The 17,915-nt window shown below is 41.8% G+C and overlaps 2 protein-coding genes across 5 annotated transcripts; one reads left to right on the forward strand and one right to left on the reverse strand.

Moving 5' to 3' along the window:
- Positions 1-655: 655 nt before the first annotated feature.
- On the reverse strand, positions 656-4,828 carry PTTG1 (PTTG1 regulator of sister chromatid separation, securin). Of its 2 annotated transcripts, none has more exons than XM_030957413.1 (6): positions 4,732-4,828; positions 3,872-3,974; positions 3,390-3,568; positions 2,488-2,566; positions 1,579-1,728; positions 656-807 (listed from the first exon to the last, which is right to left on the reverse strand). In XM_030957413.1, exons 2-6 carry the CDS (start codon positions 3,951-3,953, stop codon positions 728-730), a joined length of 570 nt encoding a protein of 189 aa, XP_030813273.1. In that variant the 5' UTR covers positions 3,954-3,974; positions 4,732-4,828; the 3' UTR covers positions 656-727. The 2 variants fall into 2 exon arrangements, with proteins under 2 accessions (XP_030813273.1, XP_030813275.1); XM_030957415.1 differs by having other exon boundaries at positions 4,632-4,785.
- A 141-nt stretch (positions 4,829-4,969) lies between these two features.
- SLU7 (SLU7 homolog, splicing factor) lies at positions 4,970-15,935 on the forward strand. 3 transcript variants are annotated; one of them, XM_030957673.1, is made up of 16 exons: positions 4,970-5,001; positions 5,386-5,562; positions 6,176-6,329; positions 6,540-6,620; positions 7,238-7,402; positions 7,549-7,614; positions 8,967-9,014; positions 9,486-9,617; positions 9,891-9,988; positions 11,374-11,441; positions 11,635-11,774; positions 12,540-12,701; positions 13,133-13,237; positions 13,422-13,496; positions 13,720-13,824; positions 14,778-14,957. In XM_030957673.1, exons 2-16 carry the CDS (start codon positions 5,399-5,401, stop codon positions 14,955-14,957), a joined length of 1,743 nt encoding a protein of 580 aa, XP_030813533.1. In that variant the 5' UTR covers positions 4,970-5,001; positions 5,386-5,398. The 3 variants fall into 3 exon arrangements, with proteins under 3 accessions (XP_030813533.1, XP_030813534.1, XP_030813535.1); XM_030957674.1 differs by lacking the exon at positions 4,970-5,001 and adding an exon at positions 5,022-5,203; XM_030957675.1 differs by lacking the exon at positions 4,970-5,001 and having other exon boundaries at positions 5,399-5,562; positions 14,778-15,935.
- Positions 15,936-17,915: the final 1,980 nt, after the last annotated feature.

Below are 17,915 nucleotides of genomic sequence, written 5' to 3' on the forward strand. Positions count from 1 at the left end.
TTTTGATCATAGTATTTCAAAGTAACAAAAAAAACTCATTTCACTCTGATAAACTTGTATAATACATACGAAGTACTAGTGTCACTCTCCCAGTGCAGTGTCTATACATACAAAGAGTTACTACCTCAATTTATATTAATGTCATTTCCACACCATGTCTCATACCACTGCTCTCTGGGGCCTCACACACCAATGTGTTTTTACCTGTGTGCTGCCTACCAAGAGGCCATGTGATGGCACTGTGTAACCACGTTCAGTGCCTCACTGCAGGCACTTCTCTGCAATAAGTATCTACAGCTGCATAAGAACCCAACATACACCACCTCAGCCACTGTGAAGAGCAAACAGGTTCAAAGGGAAAACACCAGAATACCAGCTCTAGTGCTTACTTTACACCAGATACACAAATTGGTTCAAAACCTTGCATGTTTGATGGATCAAGTTAGGCAGTGAGGTCAGAAATATTTCAACCTGTCACACACACTCCAACCAGCAGGTACCAGCTCCTAGATAGGGGTGAGAGCAGTGCATCACAGCCTTGCTTAGGAGCTTACCCAGGCTCTGCTTTACCTGCTTGTCAGAACCTCCTCCTCAAAGCTCTGTTTTGCTACCTACATGTTGGGCTCACTGAAAAAGGAAAAGTACAATAGTATACAGGTTAAACTAGCCTTTATTGAAATACAGAATTATATTAAATTGGACCTCAAAAGAAACTTCAGACCACACATTAATCATCATATATTGGAGGTGGCATGTCAATGATCTCATCCAGGGTAGCAAGGAAGTCAGCAGTTGATTGTAGCAAGTCTGAAAGTTAGAAACAAATCAAATCAGTTTCTCAAACTCAGAATGCACACAAAGATAAGCTAGGTCCCAGCAGCTCAGCATAAATGTGTTGAATAAGCAAGGGAAATATTACTTCATTGTATAAGCCAATGCCACCTAACTGATCAGTTTGCAATGCACCACAAAAGGTTGCTCAGTGTATTGCTTTTCACTGGGTAGAGTTGATTTTCTTCATAGCTACTGGTATGGGCTGTGTTTTGCATTTGTGCTGGAAGCAGCGTTGATAACTCAGGGATGGTTCAGTTGTGTGAGCACTGCTCCGCAGCAGCGTCAAGGCCTTTTCTGCTCCCCACCCTACCAGTCAGGAAGAAGCTGGGAGGCCACTGAACACCTGCTTGCTGATGGAAAATGAGTGAATTCCCTGTCCGGTTTTTCTTAAATGCATGGCTTTTGCTTTAGTTATCAAAACTACTTTTATCTCAAAGCATGAGGTTTTTCCACATTTTCTCTTCTGATTTCTTCCCCATCCCACAGCAGGGGAGCAAGCTGTGTGGTGCTGGGTTGCAGCTGGGTTAAGCCACAAGTCAGTGACACCACTCTGAGACAACTGCCTGACCTGGCAGTGTTGGCCAGGTACAGAGCCTGGCTACACAGCAGAAGCTGTTTGATAGTGGTGCACTGCTCTGGTAGCTCAGACAGCAGCAGCAATTCAGTGCTGCAGCCAACTGGCTTTTTGCCCTAACCACTGATGAGCATTGTGTGTACTGAAAGTCATGCAAAGTTTCCACTTACTGGATTCCCATGAAATCTCTTCAATCTTCACTGGTGAAGAAGCCATGTTCACACATCTGTCATATGTCTTCTCAAATACCATGAGGGGAACACCACACAGGTTGATATTGCTTAGTTTGTATTCTTCAGGAAGATCAAAACTCTCAAAGTCTGTTTAAGAAAGACTGTTAGGTGTGCAGTAGCCTGGGAAGCTGCAAACTCTTCTAGACTAAATTAAATAGGAGCCAACCTAAAACACCACAACAATCTCCTCTTATGGGGTATTTACTTGCAGTTACACCTTTCAGTTGTCCATGAAATCCCATACACCAACCCTGATGGAAACACTAGGCTGCCTAATGGAACTGCTAATGTAAAGCAGTTAGTACCTTCAGCAAGCAAAGCATGTACATTTCATCAACACAGCAGTCTTGGGCACAGCAGTTTGCACACATGAGGAGGAAAGTTAAGGACACACGTTGAAGGACTGAGAATGAAATGGGCTGGCCTAAGAACAGCTTCAGAAGTTTCAGCTTCAACTATTATATCCTAGAGCAGTAGGAATCTCTTCAGTTACAAATCTTGGCACACTTTTCTGTATTCCTTTGAATAGTCTGTCTATTAGTTATTAGCTACTAGTCAGTATTTAATGAACTAAGCTACTACCTGGTTATTTGGAATGTGTTTCCTGTCACCACACTAAGAGACTCAGAATAACACATCTGAGGCACAGCCATTACTGTTAGAAATGCCACTTCATTCCTGGTAAAGTACTTCAGAAGCAGCAAGCACCCTTATGTTTCAGAAAGGGCTCAGGAGAAATGCAGTGCTGGCTTGTGTGCCACAGTAGCTTGGACAAATTCTTACAACAATGCCACCACCCATGAAAGCCTTATTGGTAATTTTAATAATTACATCAATAGTTCTTACCTTGAGGATCCAAAGGAAACATATTTTCTATTTCTGGCCAATCTTCTTCAGCCACTGTATGGCAGCTTTCTAATCCAGTCTTTTTGTTAGGCATAAAAAGAGGAAGTAACATTATTTGAGCTACTATAGAATATTTGTAGTGGCTTTCTTGTGCTGTTCAGGTCTACAGACAAGCATACCTGTCATACTTTTCTCAGTCAGGCCTAAATTCTAATGCCCTCAACACGAATAAGATGAAGATGGGCAAATGTCTCAGCTGAGTTTATGCAGTGCAGCACTATATATGTGGTGGTAAGAGGTGACTGCACAAGAACAGGTAACTCTTAAGGTGTGGATAAGACAAACTCAGACTATTTTCTCTAGAACCATCTACATAGGTGTCCTGCTTTAAGCAGGATAGTTATTTTTCTTCCTAGCAGTTCCTACGAACCTATGTTTTGGATTCATGATGAAATATATGTAACAGCTCTTTCAGCTATTGCCAAGTAGTGTTTGCAGTCCAGGCCTTCTCTGCTTCTCACAACCCCACCAGTGAGGAGGCTGGGGGTGCACAGCCAGGACAGCTGACCCCAGCTGCCCAGAGGGATAGCCCATATTGAGCATCCATAGCATCTCAGCAAGGAAAATTGGTGTGAAAGAACAGCTACCACTGCTCTGGGACTGGCAAGGCATTAGTCAACAGGTGGCAAGGAATTGGTTTTGTTTTTCTTCGAGATTTTTCATTATTAAATTGCCTTAATCTCAGCCCATTATTTTTCTCACATTCACCCTTCCAATTCTCACCCCCTATGCCATCAAAAGAGGGACTAAGGGAGCACCTGTGTGGTGTTTAATTATATCACAGTTAAATCACAGCAAGTAAATTATGGATTTCCCCTCCTCCCCAGCAGTGTTGTACTCACTTTGTTCACAGTGCAAGGCTGATTTTTCTGTTTTAGCTTATCCATCTTGCTCGTGACTCCTTCCGTTTTATTCACATTTCCAAGAGCCTTTCTGACAGAGCAAGATGTGACTGGAGAAGTACTGATTGCTTTTTTAGGAAGTGGAGTGTTAACTTGTTTTCTTTCAGCTAAGACTTTTGCTGGAATGGGGGGAAGAAAAAAAAAGCAAACATCAGCAACCCTACAGTTTGCCTAAGTAGGTGCATATGCTGGAAAACCAAGTGTCATGGAAATCACTCTTTACCATCTAGAACTCATAAGCCACACTTATGATAAAAGCACTGAGTTATCTTCAATTTTATACCAACTGATGAGCTTGGAAGAATGGGTTGGGAAAGTGGATTTGTGAATAGAAAACCGTTACCATTAAAAGCAGTGACTAACAAAGTATTATTTATGCCCTTCACTTGATCCCTTACTGGGTCAGGGCAGCAAATACTCACAAGGTCCTGAAGGGAGCTTCAGCTGACTCTTGGGAGCACGAAGGTCACTGTTCTCCTGATCAACAAAGATCAGAGTTGCCATCTTCAGAGTGATAAGGCTATCCTGTAGAGTCCAGAGAGGAAAAAGGGAAAGCACTTCTTGTCATTTGTCTCATCACAACACACTTTTTAAGCAAGCTCCATTAAAAATAACAGAGCTGTCATGTACTGGTCCCTAGACAAGGGAACAAACCCCTACTTCCCACCGTTATACAGCAGGTCAGCTAAAGCCCCTCAGGTTTGAAGGCACTTTTAGCACTCATTGCTGCCACAGGTGAACAAGGTGAACAAGCAATTCCTCATTAAAGAGGAATGCAGGTAAACTCAGAAACATAGTTAGTAAGGTTGGAAAAGATCTCTAAATAATCGAATCCAATTTAAACACTGCCATGGCACCGAGTGGCACATCCAGCCTTTCCTTACAGGCCTCCAGGGACAGTGACACCACCACCCCCCGAGCAGCCCGTTCTAATGCCTAACCACCCTCTCTGTCAGGAGTTCTTCCTAATGGCCAACTTAAATCCCCCCAGCACAGCTTGATGCCATTCTTTTTGTCCTGTTGCTGGTTGCCTGAGAGAAAACAGTGATCTCCACCTGGGTGAACCTGCTTTCAGGTGATTATAGCGAGCAGTAAAGCCCCCCTGATCCTCCTCTTCTCCAGGCTGAGCACGGGCCTCTCCCCCAGCAACTCCTCATCATTCCAAACCCTTCCCAGCCTTACTGCCTTTCTCTGGCCGAAGCTCCTTTTCTCTGTACAGCCCGAAGCACAAAGCCCGATGCAAAGTCCCAGTCCGACCGCACTCCTGAACCCTCAAGCTCACCCCAGAAAACGCCGGCACAGTAAAACCCAGAGCCACAAAGCCTGAGACGCGCTCAAACACCTCAGAGCACCCCAAGAGCCAACGGCGCCGTCTTTTAAAGCGGCCCCGAGCCGCCCATTGGCCGCTTCGACCCACGCGCGGCAGCCGATTGGCTGAGCCCGTGGCTGCACGCGAGCTCCGGGGCTGGGCGGGGCGGGCACGGGGAGGTGGCTCCGCCCCGGAAGTGCGCACGGCCGCGGGGCATTGTGGGGCGGCGCTGCGGTGTGGCAGGTAAACAGGGCTGGGGAGCGGCCCGGGCTCCGGGACCGGGATCGGGGATCCGAGATCCGACAGGGTGGTTTCTATAGGCTCCGAGCAAGTGCTGGCCTCCCCCGCCCGGCCCTGCGCCCGGACCTGGCGCTGCTTCTTCGCGGTCGTTCTCTCGCGTCCCTTCCGGGGTAGGCGCAGGCCCGGGTCCCCGGTGAGCGCTGAGGTAATTCTGTGCTTTCGGCCCTGGGGCTCTTTTGTCGGGACAGGGCTATGTCGGGAATGCATAATCCGGAGTTAGCTCGTTTCACTGGGTGACACACAATCGCGTTGCAGAGCTGTGATGTCAGAGGCTATTGATGTGTAAGGTTTTGTTTCCTAATTTTATTTTTTTTTTCTTATGCTAAGAATAAAAGTCAAAATGGCCTCAGGCGCGGTAGCGAACGCCCCTCCTGCAGGAGGGGCAACTGATGTGAGCCTGGAGGAACCAAAGAAGATGACGAGGGAAGATTGGAGGAAAAAGAAAGAATTAGAAGAACAGAGAAAACTGGGGAATGCACCTGCTGAAGTGGATGAAGAGGGAAAGTATGTTTAACTAAAGCTGTGGGTGTTCTAAAGCTGCTGAGGAAAAATGTCTTTTTGTATTGTGTTTTCAGAGCAACTGTGAGGGTGACTCATGATTCCAGTGTGAGTTACTGTAGAAATATTTAGCTGAACTTTGTGTTTTAGTATTCTAGTCATGGGATACTTTCTAGAAGAATATAGGTTCAATGTTTATTTTCTGTCAGCTACTGACAGTTCTGCTAAAAAGTCCCATCCATGAAGCTAATAACACGTGGTATTTTAAAAGTGAGCAAAACATACCACAGGGGTGTTTTACAGTGTACCTCATCTGTTGCCTCCCCCTTGCTTTCACAGGGCTTGTTGCTTCTGAGAAATGTTGCTGTTTTTCTTGCTCAGTAGCATTACATTATAAGCCATTTGGTTTGGAGTCAGGAGTTTAGGTGAATTAGGTGGCAAAAAAATCTCAAAGTCTGTGTTTATCAAACTAAGAATTTATTTTGCAGTGTGTTGTATCAACTTCATTATTTAATATCACTCCTAAAGCACTTGAACTTTAATCTGAGGGTTGTTTGTTAGACTGAGTCATTTTGGGTTTTTTCCCTGCCATGTGTTCACTGCACAACATCTTTTACAGAGATATCAACCCTCATATTCCTCAGTACATCTCCTCAGTGCCATGGTACATAGATCCTTCCAAGAGACCCACGCTGAAGCATCAGAGACCTCAGCCAGAGAAGCAGAAGCAGTACAACTCCTCTGGAGATTGGTACAAACGAGGAGTTCAGGAGGTATGCAGGGTGCTTTTCCCACGAATGATTACACGGGGAGATTTCTGGCTGCGTGCTTTTGAGGGGGCAGGAATTTTTATCCAGCAGGTAGAACACCTGTTTGGGCTTTGGGGGAGGCTCACACTCCTGAGTGGTGTTGCAAACATGAATTGTTTGGTACCCTTGTGTGAGCTGTCCCAGGGCTGACACTGGTGCTGTGTTTGCCCCCAGCATGCCGTGGCCACGCGGTACCGCAAGGGAGCCTGCGAGAACTGCGGGGCCCTGACTCACAAGAAGAAGGATTGCATGGAGGTAAGGGCTGCAGGGAGGGGAGGTGTGAGGGCTGCAGGGAGGTGTGAGGGCTGCAGGGAGGTGTAAAGGCTGCACAGAGGTAACCCCCTTTTGGCCCTGCCTTAACGGCTTTGAATGCCACGGGAGTTTAATCTTTGTGAAAAACAGCTGGCTGTAGATGAAATACTGGGCTTGGAAAATGTTATAAGTAGTGAGAGACAGCTTAGAAATTTCTAAAGAAATTATTAATGAAGGGGGAAAGTGATAGAATTCAGTGTGTCATCCATCAATTCTGTTTGTAATAAGATCTGAAATAATAGGTGAAGATGTTATTTTCTTTTAATTGCATTAACTCAAGTGCTGTTGTGTCTGTCTTCCTGCTTTATTTCAGATAGAAGCCACCCCCAGAAACTGTTTTAATTGCTTCCTTAATTGTAGAAAATATAAATAAGAATTTATGGAGTTTGAAGTCAGTTGTGCTACATAAAATGCAGAACCATTTCCATTTATTTACAATCCACAGCCTTACAGTGCTGAATTTAACTTGCTCTAGAGGAGCTTGATTGATAGTGTTTTTTAAAGGATATGTGAGCGAGTAATCTGATGGACTGATCTAACCATCCTTTTTTTTCTTTCAGAGACCCAGGAAAGTTGGAGCAAAATACACAGGCATGAACATTGCCCCAGATGAGCACGTGCAGCCCCAGCTGATGTTTGACTACGACGGGAAGCGAGACCGGTGGAATGGGTATAACCCAGAGGAGCACATGAAAATTGTGGAGGAGTACTCCAAGGTTGATTTGGTACGTGGGGGCTGTGGTTTATTGGGGACAGAGTTTATGTTTGGTGTGGCTGGGCTGGGAGGAGGGACACTTGTAACGTGCTCTGCTGATATTAGAGCTGGTGCAAAGAGGAAATCTTTAAATAAATGGATTTTCATGCTGCACAGGCCAAACGTACCCTGAAAGCCCAGAAACTTCAGGAGGAGTTGGCATCAGGGAAGCTGGAGCAAGTGGTAAGTAAACTTGGCTAATCTATTTTTGCTTAGGCTGAATGAATACAAAACAAATTATTTCTGCTTTTTGACTCTTTTACTCTCGACACAAGGCCTGGTATTGGGTTTTATGCCCTTCAGTAATTTAAAGGTTTTCCTAGCCACCAGCATGTTCTGTGTCACACTCAAGAACTTGGAGCATCTTCTTTCAAATGAGAATTGCTTTGTTTTGCCCTTACAGGCAGAAATGCTGTGTGATTATTGTTGTTGCTGAAATTATTGACATGGAATTTTGGGTCAGAAGAGCTTGTTTTCCATGTAGTAATTTTTTTTCATATACCAAAATGCTTTTCTCCTATTTAAAGATTGGTGTGGTCTGACTAGCGCTGAGGTGATGACTGTGCATTGATTTAGTAATGTTTAATATAAATTAGGTTAGGAAGGTGTTTCCTTAAGAAGAAGCAAATTGGTTTAAGGTAAAATCACTGCACAGTGACTCAAAAAATGGGGAAAACCCAGAGACTAGTACTGGTCAGAAGTCCTGACCTAAAGCCTCCTTGCAGAGGCTGTGCTGTCCCCCGTGGGTTGTCACTAGATGGCACAGTGAGCTCCATCTGCCACCCAGCCCTGACCACAGTGCGTTTTACAGACCTCCCCAACAGAAGAGATTCCTCCTCTTTTCCTGCCCATTCTATGAAGCAATCACTGTTGGCTTCTGTATATTTACTGCTTATAAGTGGAACTTTAAGAAGGAAAGTGTGTTTAAATTCAAGAACTGTCTCTGAGGGAGAGGACTGAGACTGATTTGCATAGTTAGTGCTGCTCTGTGTTCCAGGGCTCACAGCTGTTCCCACCTTCACTGCTGCAAGTATTCTTCAGTTAAAGACTAAGCAGGTTAAAAAAATTAAACCTGGCTGTGTTTGTTGAACTTAAATTCTGCCTAAGTGCTTAGTATTCCTGTAAATCCTGACTAAATTCTTGAATACGTATCTCCTGAATTCTTTTTTAAGCTTTCAGAGTTGCAGCTTGGTTATATTTACATGATATGAAATGTTACAGTCTAAATCCTCAGTGTTAAAAGGCGTAACAAGCTCTAAACAACAGCAACAGTTTTAGAATTTGCTGCTCTTGCAAAGAATTGGAAATTTTGTTGGGGATACTGTGAAAAGTTCTCCAACATGGGTCTGTCACAGAGACAGCTAAGAGCATTCTGCTAGAATGTTATGTAGCAGTGTTTCTGCATTTGGGGCCAGTGGTAAATTGTATGTTGTATCCAGCATGAAGCTCTGCTTTGATTGCCCTTTGTATCCCTGCTGCCTTGCTTTTTTCCACTATCTTGTCTTCTCTGCTGATGTGCTCTTTGTTTGCTGCAGAACTCCCCAAGACACCAGTGGGGAGAAGAGGAATCAAATTCACAGACAGTAAGATGATTACCCACTGCATCACACCATGGGCAAAGTAGGAGCCTGTAGTTAGTGGAACAGTAAAACGAGTGTTTGAATGTTGTGTCCATGCCACTGCCTACCTCTTCTTTTGGGCAGAGGTTGCAGGATTTCATAAAGAGGCTTTTTGTTTAATTCCTATGTGTTGTCAAACCTTAGGGATGCAAGCACATAACTACATTTTAACACCAAAATAACTGTTTTCTTAGTATCATCATAATTATGTTTTGATAATTATTTCCATAGAAGGAAGTGAACATTTTTTAACAAGAGTGTTTCTGAAGTGTCGAATGTTAGATTAGTCTGAGAGGACACTTAAGCCCAGGTAAAGTGTTCCACCTTGTAACTACGGGGATTGAGAATTTTAAGGAAACCACTAAAATCAGATTGTTGTACATGTCTCCAGAGTGAAGGAACTCTTTTAATTAGAAATTCTCCATTTCTTCTCAGGAAAGAGATCATAACAGTGAAGATGAAGATGAAGACAAATATGCAGATGACATTGACATGCCTGGGCAGAACTTTGACTCAAAAAGACGCATCACAGTCCGAAATCTGCGCATTCGGGAGGACATTGCCAAAGTGAGTAAAGAGCTCTGGGCAGATCTTCTTCTGTATTCCTGGGAGTTAATTTCAACAAATTACACATTCAGTTATTAATGACTTTGTTTCTGGGTCTAGGGGTTTGGAAGTTAAGGTCTGTTCTCAGTTCTGTTTCTGCCCATGTTATGACTTCATCAAGGCCATCCTTTTGCAATAGAAGTTCTTAAAACATCTAAACTGGAGGATGCAAGAGTAACCTCAGTTCTTTCAAAATCATTAATATTATCTTTTATGTTGGTTTTTTTTCCCTAGTACTTGAGGAATCTAGATCCAAACTCTGCTTATTATGATCCCAAAACAAGGGCAATGAGGGAGAACCCTTATGCCAACACAGGCAAGAATCCAGATGAGTAAGTTAAAATGAGGTCATGCTTGTATATCCAACAAAACTCTTAAAAATTATGTTAATAATTTTATATTTTCTTTTACCTTTATGTCCTTTAGCTAATGAATCTCTGTTCAGTTACATGTACACATATTAGTTAACCTAGAAAAAAACACTTTTATTTAGAAACACATTTTGGTTTAGTATATAAAAGTGGTATTTTTGTAATACTGACTGATTCTTAATCTTCAGGGACATGTGGACCATGGTTTAATGTAATTATCTGTACAAGGGCTAGGGCACTGCTGCATCTAGAGGTGATGCCTGTAAACAATAATTATGTAAAATATTTCAGTAACCAAATCTTAAACTTTATCCCTTGTTTCTTGGTTCTGGAGACTAGCATGGTGTGTTTGTGGTACCTAACAAAATATTTTAATTAGGAATAAGTTCTCCTCCTATATTAATGAATTCTGCATAGAAAATGCAGCTTTGGCATGTCTAGATAGCTTAATGAAAGCTACCATAGGCTGGCTTTTGGCTGCACACTTGGCTGTCTCCCTTAACCCCAAGTCAGACACTTGACCTGTGTTGTGCTGGGAACGTACAGAGCAAACAGGCTGTGAGTGAAACGTGTTCAGAGAGCAGTAATTGGGTTAGCTCACTGCTTAAAATAGAATGGCAGTACCTAAATGATAGCAAATATTGCTCTTTCCACCTCTCCTTGCCCCCAGCTAGAGTAATGCCAGTCAATTGTTTGGTTTTTTTTAGATGCAGATGCTTTTGCTTCTCTATCAAGTCATAATTCTATCCTTTTTGAATCTAAATCTCTGCCACAGCTTTTCAGACTGTAAATTTTTCAGAGTGGCTTTAGGAAGGTGAAAGAGTGGGAATTGGATTGCTAGCATTTTTTGATCCTCAGTGTGTGTTTCATGTGCTGACTGTGCATCTCTTCAAGGGCTCTGCACAAGTGTCTCACTTTACTGAGGGCAGTAAAGGTATCCCAGGCTTTCTTTAACTCAGCCAAATATGCTGGGTCTGGACCGAAGAGTCAGAAATCCAGAAGTGAGAACCACTGTGCTGGAATATCACACACAGTTTATGCGTATTTATTGTGTAACTAGGTCTGAGTTTAACTTTTAATGCTTGGCATCTCAGACAGAACTCCAGGGCTGTGTCATGTGTCCCTTGAACACAGACATCACAGTTTTTGAGTGGCTGCCTAATGCTTTCATGGCTTTGCAGGGAGCGTAGGTTTTTGTTTCATATATCGAGTTGAATGCACCTTCTTCTCCTTCTGTTCTTAACTCTTGGTGCACAAGAAAATCTTTACTTGCCTGTTGCACTTCTGTGTTTGTATTTGAGAGGAAATCACGTTACCAATGCTAAGAATTGTGTTCTTTTCTGCAGAGTTGGTTATGCAGGTGACAACTTTGTTCGCTACACAGGCGATACCATTTCCATGGCACAGACCCAGCGTAAGTGGGCTTTGGGCTTGGGGTTCTTCAAGGAAATTCACTTAAAATCCTTAACAATGCTGCTTTCTTGCAAAAGAGGAATAAATAAATCTTTATAGATCAAGGCCTTCTTTCAAATTGCTTCAGAATTAAAGGATGTAATTTGAATGTGTGTCAGTTTTAAAGTATTGACTGGAACCTCTTGTGTACACAGTGTTTGCCTGGGAGGCTTATGACAAAGGCTCTGAAGTTCATCTTCAAGCAGATCCTACAAAATTAGAACTCCTCTATAAATCTTTCAAAGTGAAAAAAGAAGATTTCAAGGCACAGCAGAAAGAAAGCATCCTGGAGAAGGTAATAGACATTTTGGTTTATTTAATAGGAATTCTGTTTGAAGTCTGCGTCTTGGAGAACAAGTAAGATTACTAATCCTATGTGAGAGGGCATCAGCTGTTCTCAGCAGCTTAGACTTAAAATATTTTTATATTTATACACACCATCTCATCAGTTGATTAATTTTATTTAGTTTAGGGACCTTTGAAGGTCTGCTGGTATTTACATTATTGGGAGATCTTCCCTAAACTGTCAGAATTTCTCCACTGAAGAAATCTGAATTTCTTTCTGACTCAAATTTTGGGTACAGTGTTTTAGATAAATACTTATTATATTTTGCAACTTGTGTCTTGGACAGCTGAAAAAGAACTAAATAATCCATTTGATTCTAACTATGTCAACATTCAAGTTTGGAGTGGGCAGGAAGTATTGCTCTGGTTCTACCCAAGCTGGTCTTTGGCTTGGTCTCTAAAGATTTTCTGCTTTGAGTGAGAAATGTCACTCTTGTCATTCTCCAAGCATAAAACAAAACAAAAACAAACAACACAACAAAAAACCATGTGCACACCAAAAACCCCACAAAACTAAACACCAAAAGACACCACAATGCCCATAGGAGATGATGTATTTCTGTCTTAACTTTTCACTAAAGATTAAACTGTCTCTGTCAACTTTGGTGCCTTCTTGACAAGGTACCAAAGGTGCTGTTTTTGAAATGTTTGCTTAACTATATAAAAGGTGGGTCTTTTTCCAAAACTACTCTATGTCATTTCTATTTGCATTTAGTATGGAGGACAAGAACATTTAGATGCCCCCCCAGCTGAACTTCTGTTGGCTCAAACAGAAGATTATGTGGAGTATTCTAGGCATGGAACAGTCATCAAAGGACAGGAGAAAGCTATTGCTTGTTCTAAGTATGAAGAGGATGTGAAGATCAACAACCATACAGTAAGTCCTAGTTTGTGTTTAGATTTTTTTAAAATTAAATACCATCTCATTGGAGGTATATTAGGATGCAGTACAGTATAATTAATACACCAGACACATTTCTCCTGTCTCAATGTGGCACTCTCCCTTTTCTGTTAGGGAGAAACTTCAAATTGTCATAGTTGTGATGTGCATTTGAGGAGTTGCCATGGCAATCTTAAACTAAAGAGAAGCTACTCTCTTTGCCTTCCACCTTGGATATAAGTTGACCACATCCTGTTGTAATTATCTTTTTTGACAGTGTACCCTGTAAGGTTCATGTAAAATAGCAAAAGTATTTCTCTTAGCTTCCTTTTGGACTGTTTGAGTAATTTGCTTGCCAGGACATCAGCTCAGGAGGAAATTGCAGCCTGCCTCTTACAGGAGTAACTGTGTGCTGTGTTCTCCTGCAGTGCATTTGGGGTTCATACTGGAAGGAAGGCAAGTGGGGTTACAAGTGCTGCCACTCCTTTGTCAAGTACTCCTACTGTACTGGAGAAGCTGGGAAGGAAATTGCTGTAAGTATTCTCTTGTTTATTCATGTGGAAAGAGCTAAAAGCATTTATATTCCTTATTTGAGGTTTAGACTGTTTTGCTTTTTGAGGGAGGTTGGTGTTTTTAGGGATTTGTGGGATTTTTTTTGTCCTTCCCCTTTCAGATGTGGTGAGTAACAAGGTATCCTTGTTCTTGTCTGTTCTATAGAATACAGAGGCAAGTTTAATGGAGGAGCAGCCCGAGGAGGCAGAACACATGACAAAACCCAAAACACTGATGGAGGTAGGATGTTTCCCTTTCTCAGGAAGCCAGATATTTCTCCTCAGCATTTTATCTTAAAAATTTTGTAGAGTCATAATCAGGTAGACTGCACTATTAGAGCATTAACATCTTCACTGAAAACTAGGCTCTCAAATAGCATTAATAGAAGTTTGGACTTAATGATTTGGGCATTATTAATGTTGGCAAGTTGAATCTTAACAGTAGCTTGTTTCCCACCTTACAGATCCACCAAGAAAAACAGAAAGAAAAGAAAAAGAAGAAGCATAAGAAGAGCTCAAATTCTGACAGTGAGGGTGAAGAGAAAAAGAAGCAAGAAAAACTAAAAAAGGTGCACTATAATCTTCAGTGGCTTTGTGGCAAAAGGAACATGACATATTTTACAGTATCAGTTCTATGAAGCGTATCATGTAGTTCTTGGTGACACACCATGGGGTAGTTTGATGCTAATTTTGAGCTAAATTAAATTTAAAATGCTGGTAGATGTTCTAAAGTCCATCCCCTATTCCTCAGGCAAACCTTCAATAAATATTTAGTTTTGATGACTTAATTTAGATGACTTAGAACATTTCATGTCTAGGCACCTATTACACCTGCAGGTCCATAAAAGACATGGCAGAACACAATGATTTGTGTATTGAAGAAAGATGGAGAGATCAAGGGCAGTGTTAAATCTTAATTTAGCACTTTCTATCCCAGGCTTGGTGCAGTCTCTCAGCTGATGTAATAAATCCATGCCTCAGACCATTCACTGAGCAGCAGTGTGCTCCTGTGGCCACAGCAGCCTGCCTTGGGCTGCTCTCAGTTGAAACTGCTTAATTAAAGCAGGGTACAAATGCAGCTTCTTTTCCAGTAGCAACAGTAGTAGTTTGAGGAATGGGACAACACATAGCATTTAAAAATTGAAACCCCAAACATATAACAAAAAATAACAAACAATTCATTTGTACTTGCTAGATCGTGATTATATTTCAGGTAAATCCTGGGAGTTTCTTACTTGATTTTGACATTTGGAAAGAGATTATAGTGTCTTGTTTACTAAGTAGAATTTTACCATCATTTTATGTTAAACACTAAAAAATGAGCGTGGCAAGATCAGTTTGGAGGAAAAAATCTAGTATGTGAAATGTGCTGTGGGTGGGCCAGACAGATCTGCATTGCTTATCCCACCCTTGTGCTTGCTCCTTGCCCATCATACAAGAATCTAAGACAAACTTTTGTTGTTGGGGGTTTTTTGTCTAAGTTTCACTGTAGAATTTTTGATTCCCTTTGCTCTCATTTCAGGCTCTTAATGCTGAAGAGGCTCGACTTCTCCACATCAAAGAAATCATGCAGTTAGATGAGAGGAAGAGGCCATACAACAGCCAGTATGAAACCAGGGAGCCAACAGAAGAGGAGATGGAGGCTTACAGAATGAAAAGGCAGAGACCTGATGACCCCATGGCCTCTTTCCTTGGGCAGTAGTCACAGGAGGCACCATTCCAGTACATGAGACTTTTTCCAGTTGTTTACAGCTCTCTCTAGACATTTGATTCCCTTGCACCTGTCTAAAATGGCAGAAACCTTTCTGTGCTCTGAAGAAATTTGTGAAAGCTTCTTTCAGCAGACATGAGCAGTCTGGTACTTACTGGAGTTCTGTAAATGTGTTTGTATGTATACAAATACAGGCACACATATACACACATATATGTAATATATGTATAGATTAAATAAATACACCTACTCTGTAAGATCTAGAAGGAGATCTGACTGAAATCTTAGGTTTATTTGGCCAACTAGTATGTATATATTTATATATTTGGCCAACTAATGCATAAAGTTGTGATACAGTAACACTGACTAGTCAGAAGAAATGGTCAGCAGGTGTCAATATAGAACAAAAATTGTTGACAAAATTTGGCACAACTACTACTAGAGCTTCTTACTTGTAAATTCTGTATATGACTTTAAAAGAATACAGTTTCCTGATCACTTTGCAGGATGTACTTTGGAAATGTAGAAGTTAATTGCTTTGTTCTGGTTAAATCAGTATAAAGATCTTAAATGCTGTCTAGCCTTTTAAATGAAAGGGTTGGGAGAAGCTGACTGTAGAGTTTTTAAATTCCAGTTGTTTCTTCAGATGTATTTCAAAAGAAATTTCAGTTGTAAAGATCTGAGTTCTTGATTTTCCTTTTGATAACAGTGTCCTGTTCCATGGTGTGACACCAAGTGTCAGGCTCTACTCCTGTGTGAGAACACGAAGCAGCATCTGCTTTGGTTTGGCAATGTTAGTCTTTAAACTGGGAGTTTTCCCCTTTTAACTGATTAAAAGGTGAAGAACTGGGTGAAAAACTGCACAGCATCACTTTAGAGTTGGAAGGCTTGGGAATTAATTCTGTTGAGGCTTAAACTGTTTTTCCAAGGAAAAACTGCTCATTTCCACAAATGATTACATACAGAAAACCTAGCTGTGACTGTCCTGTGTGACTTCACAGACACTTTGGGGACTGAATGTTTTGATTTGTCACACATAGCTAATGATGGCAATTCTGCACTGGTCTGCGATTGGTTCTGTATTAATCTGATATGTGATACTCTCATTGGTGATCAAAATTTTGAGTCCTTACTGTGTGCCTGATCCTCTGCCACACAGAAAAAGCAAACAGTCTGAATTAGCTGGTTTGACTGAGGTGTTCCCTGGGCTGTAGCACCTGAGGTTGTGGCAGCATGCCCTGCAACTGCTGTGCTTGCTCAGTGCCAAGTTCAGTTTGAGGGAGGAGGAGCTGTCAGAAGGGTTCCCTGAGCTATTTACATACCTTTCTCAAAGCTGCAGTTTTGTTGGGTTTTTTTTTTTATTAAAGTCTGATAGATTTTATAAAGGAGGTAATTCAGAAATAACACAAAGGAAATTTCAAGACTAACTTTGTGGATTCACTGCATGGAAACTTTAATACATCAAGTCTGTGCTGAATTTAAGTGAAGTAATTGGTCAGGGATTAAAATTCAGTCCTAAATTTAGGATACTTAGATTTCACCAATGAGTCAATCCCAAGCACTTGGGGTAGTAGTTGATCCTTGCCCCATCTTTAGTCTGGACGGTAAAGGAAGAGAGCTCCTTTAAAGGGTTGTCAGGTTATTTATTTTAACCTTGAGAGGACAGTGTGTTATCCTGAGACTTGTTCTTAAACAGCTGCAACACTTACCTGATGATTTAAAAAAACTCATGCATGCATTTCCAGCTGGAATACTCCAGTCAGATGGATAAACATTTGTCAGAATAAATGGCAGGAAATGTGAAGCAATGCTGATACACTCAGAACCTTCCAGGACTTAACAGACCTGTCTGGTTTTCATCACAAATATAAAATGGCATTTCTCTTCTTTGGGACTTTATTCTGGGTGCAGCATTTCATGCACAGAACTATGTAAGATTATTCTTGGATCATGAGCTTTTTTGCACTTGTCCCAGTTACTATACAGGCTTCTCCAAGAACAGGGAAGGAGTATGGTCAGAATTTAAAAATACCATTTTGCTCTTCACCTGCCCAGAAGTAATTATGCATTGGGCTGTCCACTGAACCTAATAAAATACCAGTCCTGTTGGAAGCAGATGTTTCATGCTAATAATTTTTATGATAATCAATATAAATTAGCAAGGGGTTTTTATATGGAAAAAAGTTACCATGGGTTGTGAAACAAATGGTTTAGATAGTAAAATACTCTTTTTGAGGTGAGTTTTGTGACAATCTGAGAGCCTGTAAAACGTAAAGGTTTGACCCAAGGGGTTGTCAGACTTCTGTGACTAATCCCCATGAAGTTAATTGCTGGGGTCTGCTCTTCTGCCTTTGTAATGGTCACACCAGGCTGTACATTTATTGCTACACTTGAATTTTCTGGTATCTAAAAATATCACAAGCCATTTTTACAGGCCCAAGTGTAGAAGACTCAAGAATTACTTACTTTTCACCATACATGGCAGAAACCCAGGCATTTGCAATTTTGAGTTACTGACACTGTCAGAACTGTCCTGAGGAATGAGCAGTGTCAGTTCTCCAAGCTGCCCTGCTGAGCTCTCCAGCCCAGAATCATTTGATTTCTGATAGAATTCCTTGCTTTGTGCCAGGAATGCTGCTTTACCCATGCTGGGCTCACTCCCCACGATGGCACATGGCCCCACTGCTGAGGGATTCATCCATTCTGGTCCTTCCAGCTTAAGATCAGACACACAATCCATATTTTTGTCTAGTCCAGGCCTAGTGTGGTTGTTCTTGTGGCAGGTGTGCAGTTTGCTCCTCTCTCTGCCTCCCTCTTCCTGTTCCTTCTCCTCTCCCTGCTGCTGGAGGCCATTTGTAGATGCTCCAAGATGATTAAATGGTAAGATAGAGGGGTAAGAGTTCTGTGCTCGTGCTGTTTGCTGCTCTAGCTGCCTCCAGTGCTGCTGGG

Source organism: Camarhynchus parvulus, chromosome 13, assembly GCF_901933205.1.
Source record: "Camarhynchus parvulus chromosome 13, STF_HiC, whole genome shotgun sequence".
NCBI lineage: Eukaryota > Metazoa > Chordata > Aves > Passeriformes > Thraupidae > Camarhynchus > Camarhynchus parvulus.

What these genes read in the sequence shown, in the direction of transcription:
- SLU7 (XM_030957673.1), top strand. Translation starts at nt 5,399, where the DNA reads ATGGCCTCAGGCGCGGTAGCGAACGCCCCTCCTGCAGGAGGGGCAACT. An exon ending in ACAGGCAAGAATCCAGATGA is followed by an intron (nt 9,989 to 11,373) that starts GTAAGTTAAAAT and finishes TCTTTTCTGCAG; the next exon opens with AGTTGGTTATGCAGGTGACA. An exon ending in AAGCTGGGAAGGAAATTGCT is followed by an intron (nt 13,238 to 13,421) that starts GTAAGTATTCTC and finishes TCTGTTCTATAG; the next exon opens with AATACAGAGGCAAGTTTAAT.
- PTTG1 (XM_030957413.1), bottom strand. Translation starts at nt 3,953, where the DNA reads ATGGCAACTCTGATCTTTGTTGATCAGGAGAACAGTGACCTTCGTGCT. An exon ending in GAAGCTCCCTTCAGGACCTT is followed by an intron (nt 3,569 to 3,871) that starts GTGAGTATTTGC and finishes CCCCCATTCCAG; the next exon opens with CAAAAGTCTTAGCTGAAAGA. An exon ending in AGCCTTGCACTGTGAACAAA is followed by an intron (nt 2,567 to 3,389) that starts GTGAGTACAACA and finishes CCTAACAAAAAG; the next exon opens with ACTGGATTAGAAAGCTGCCA.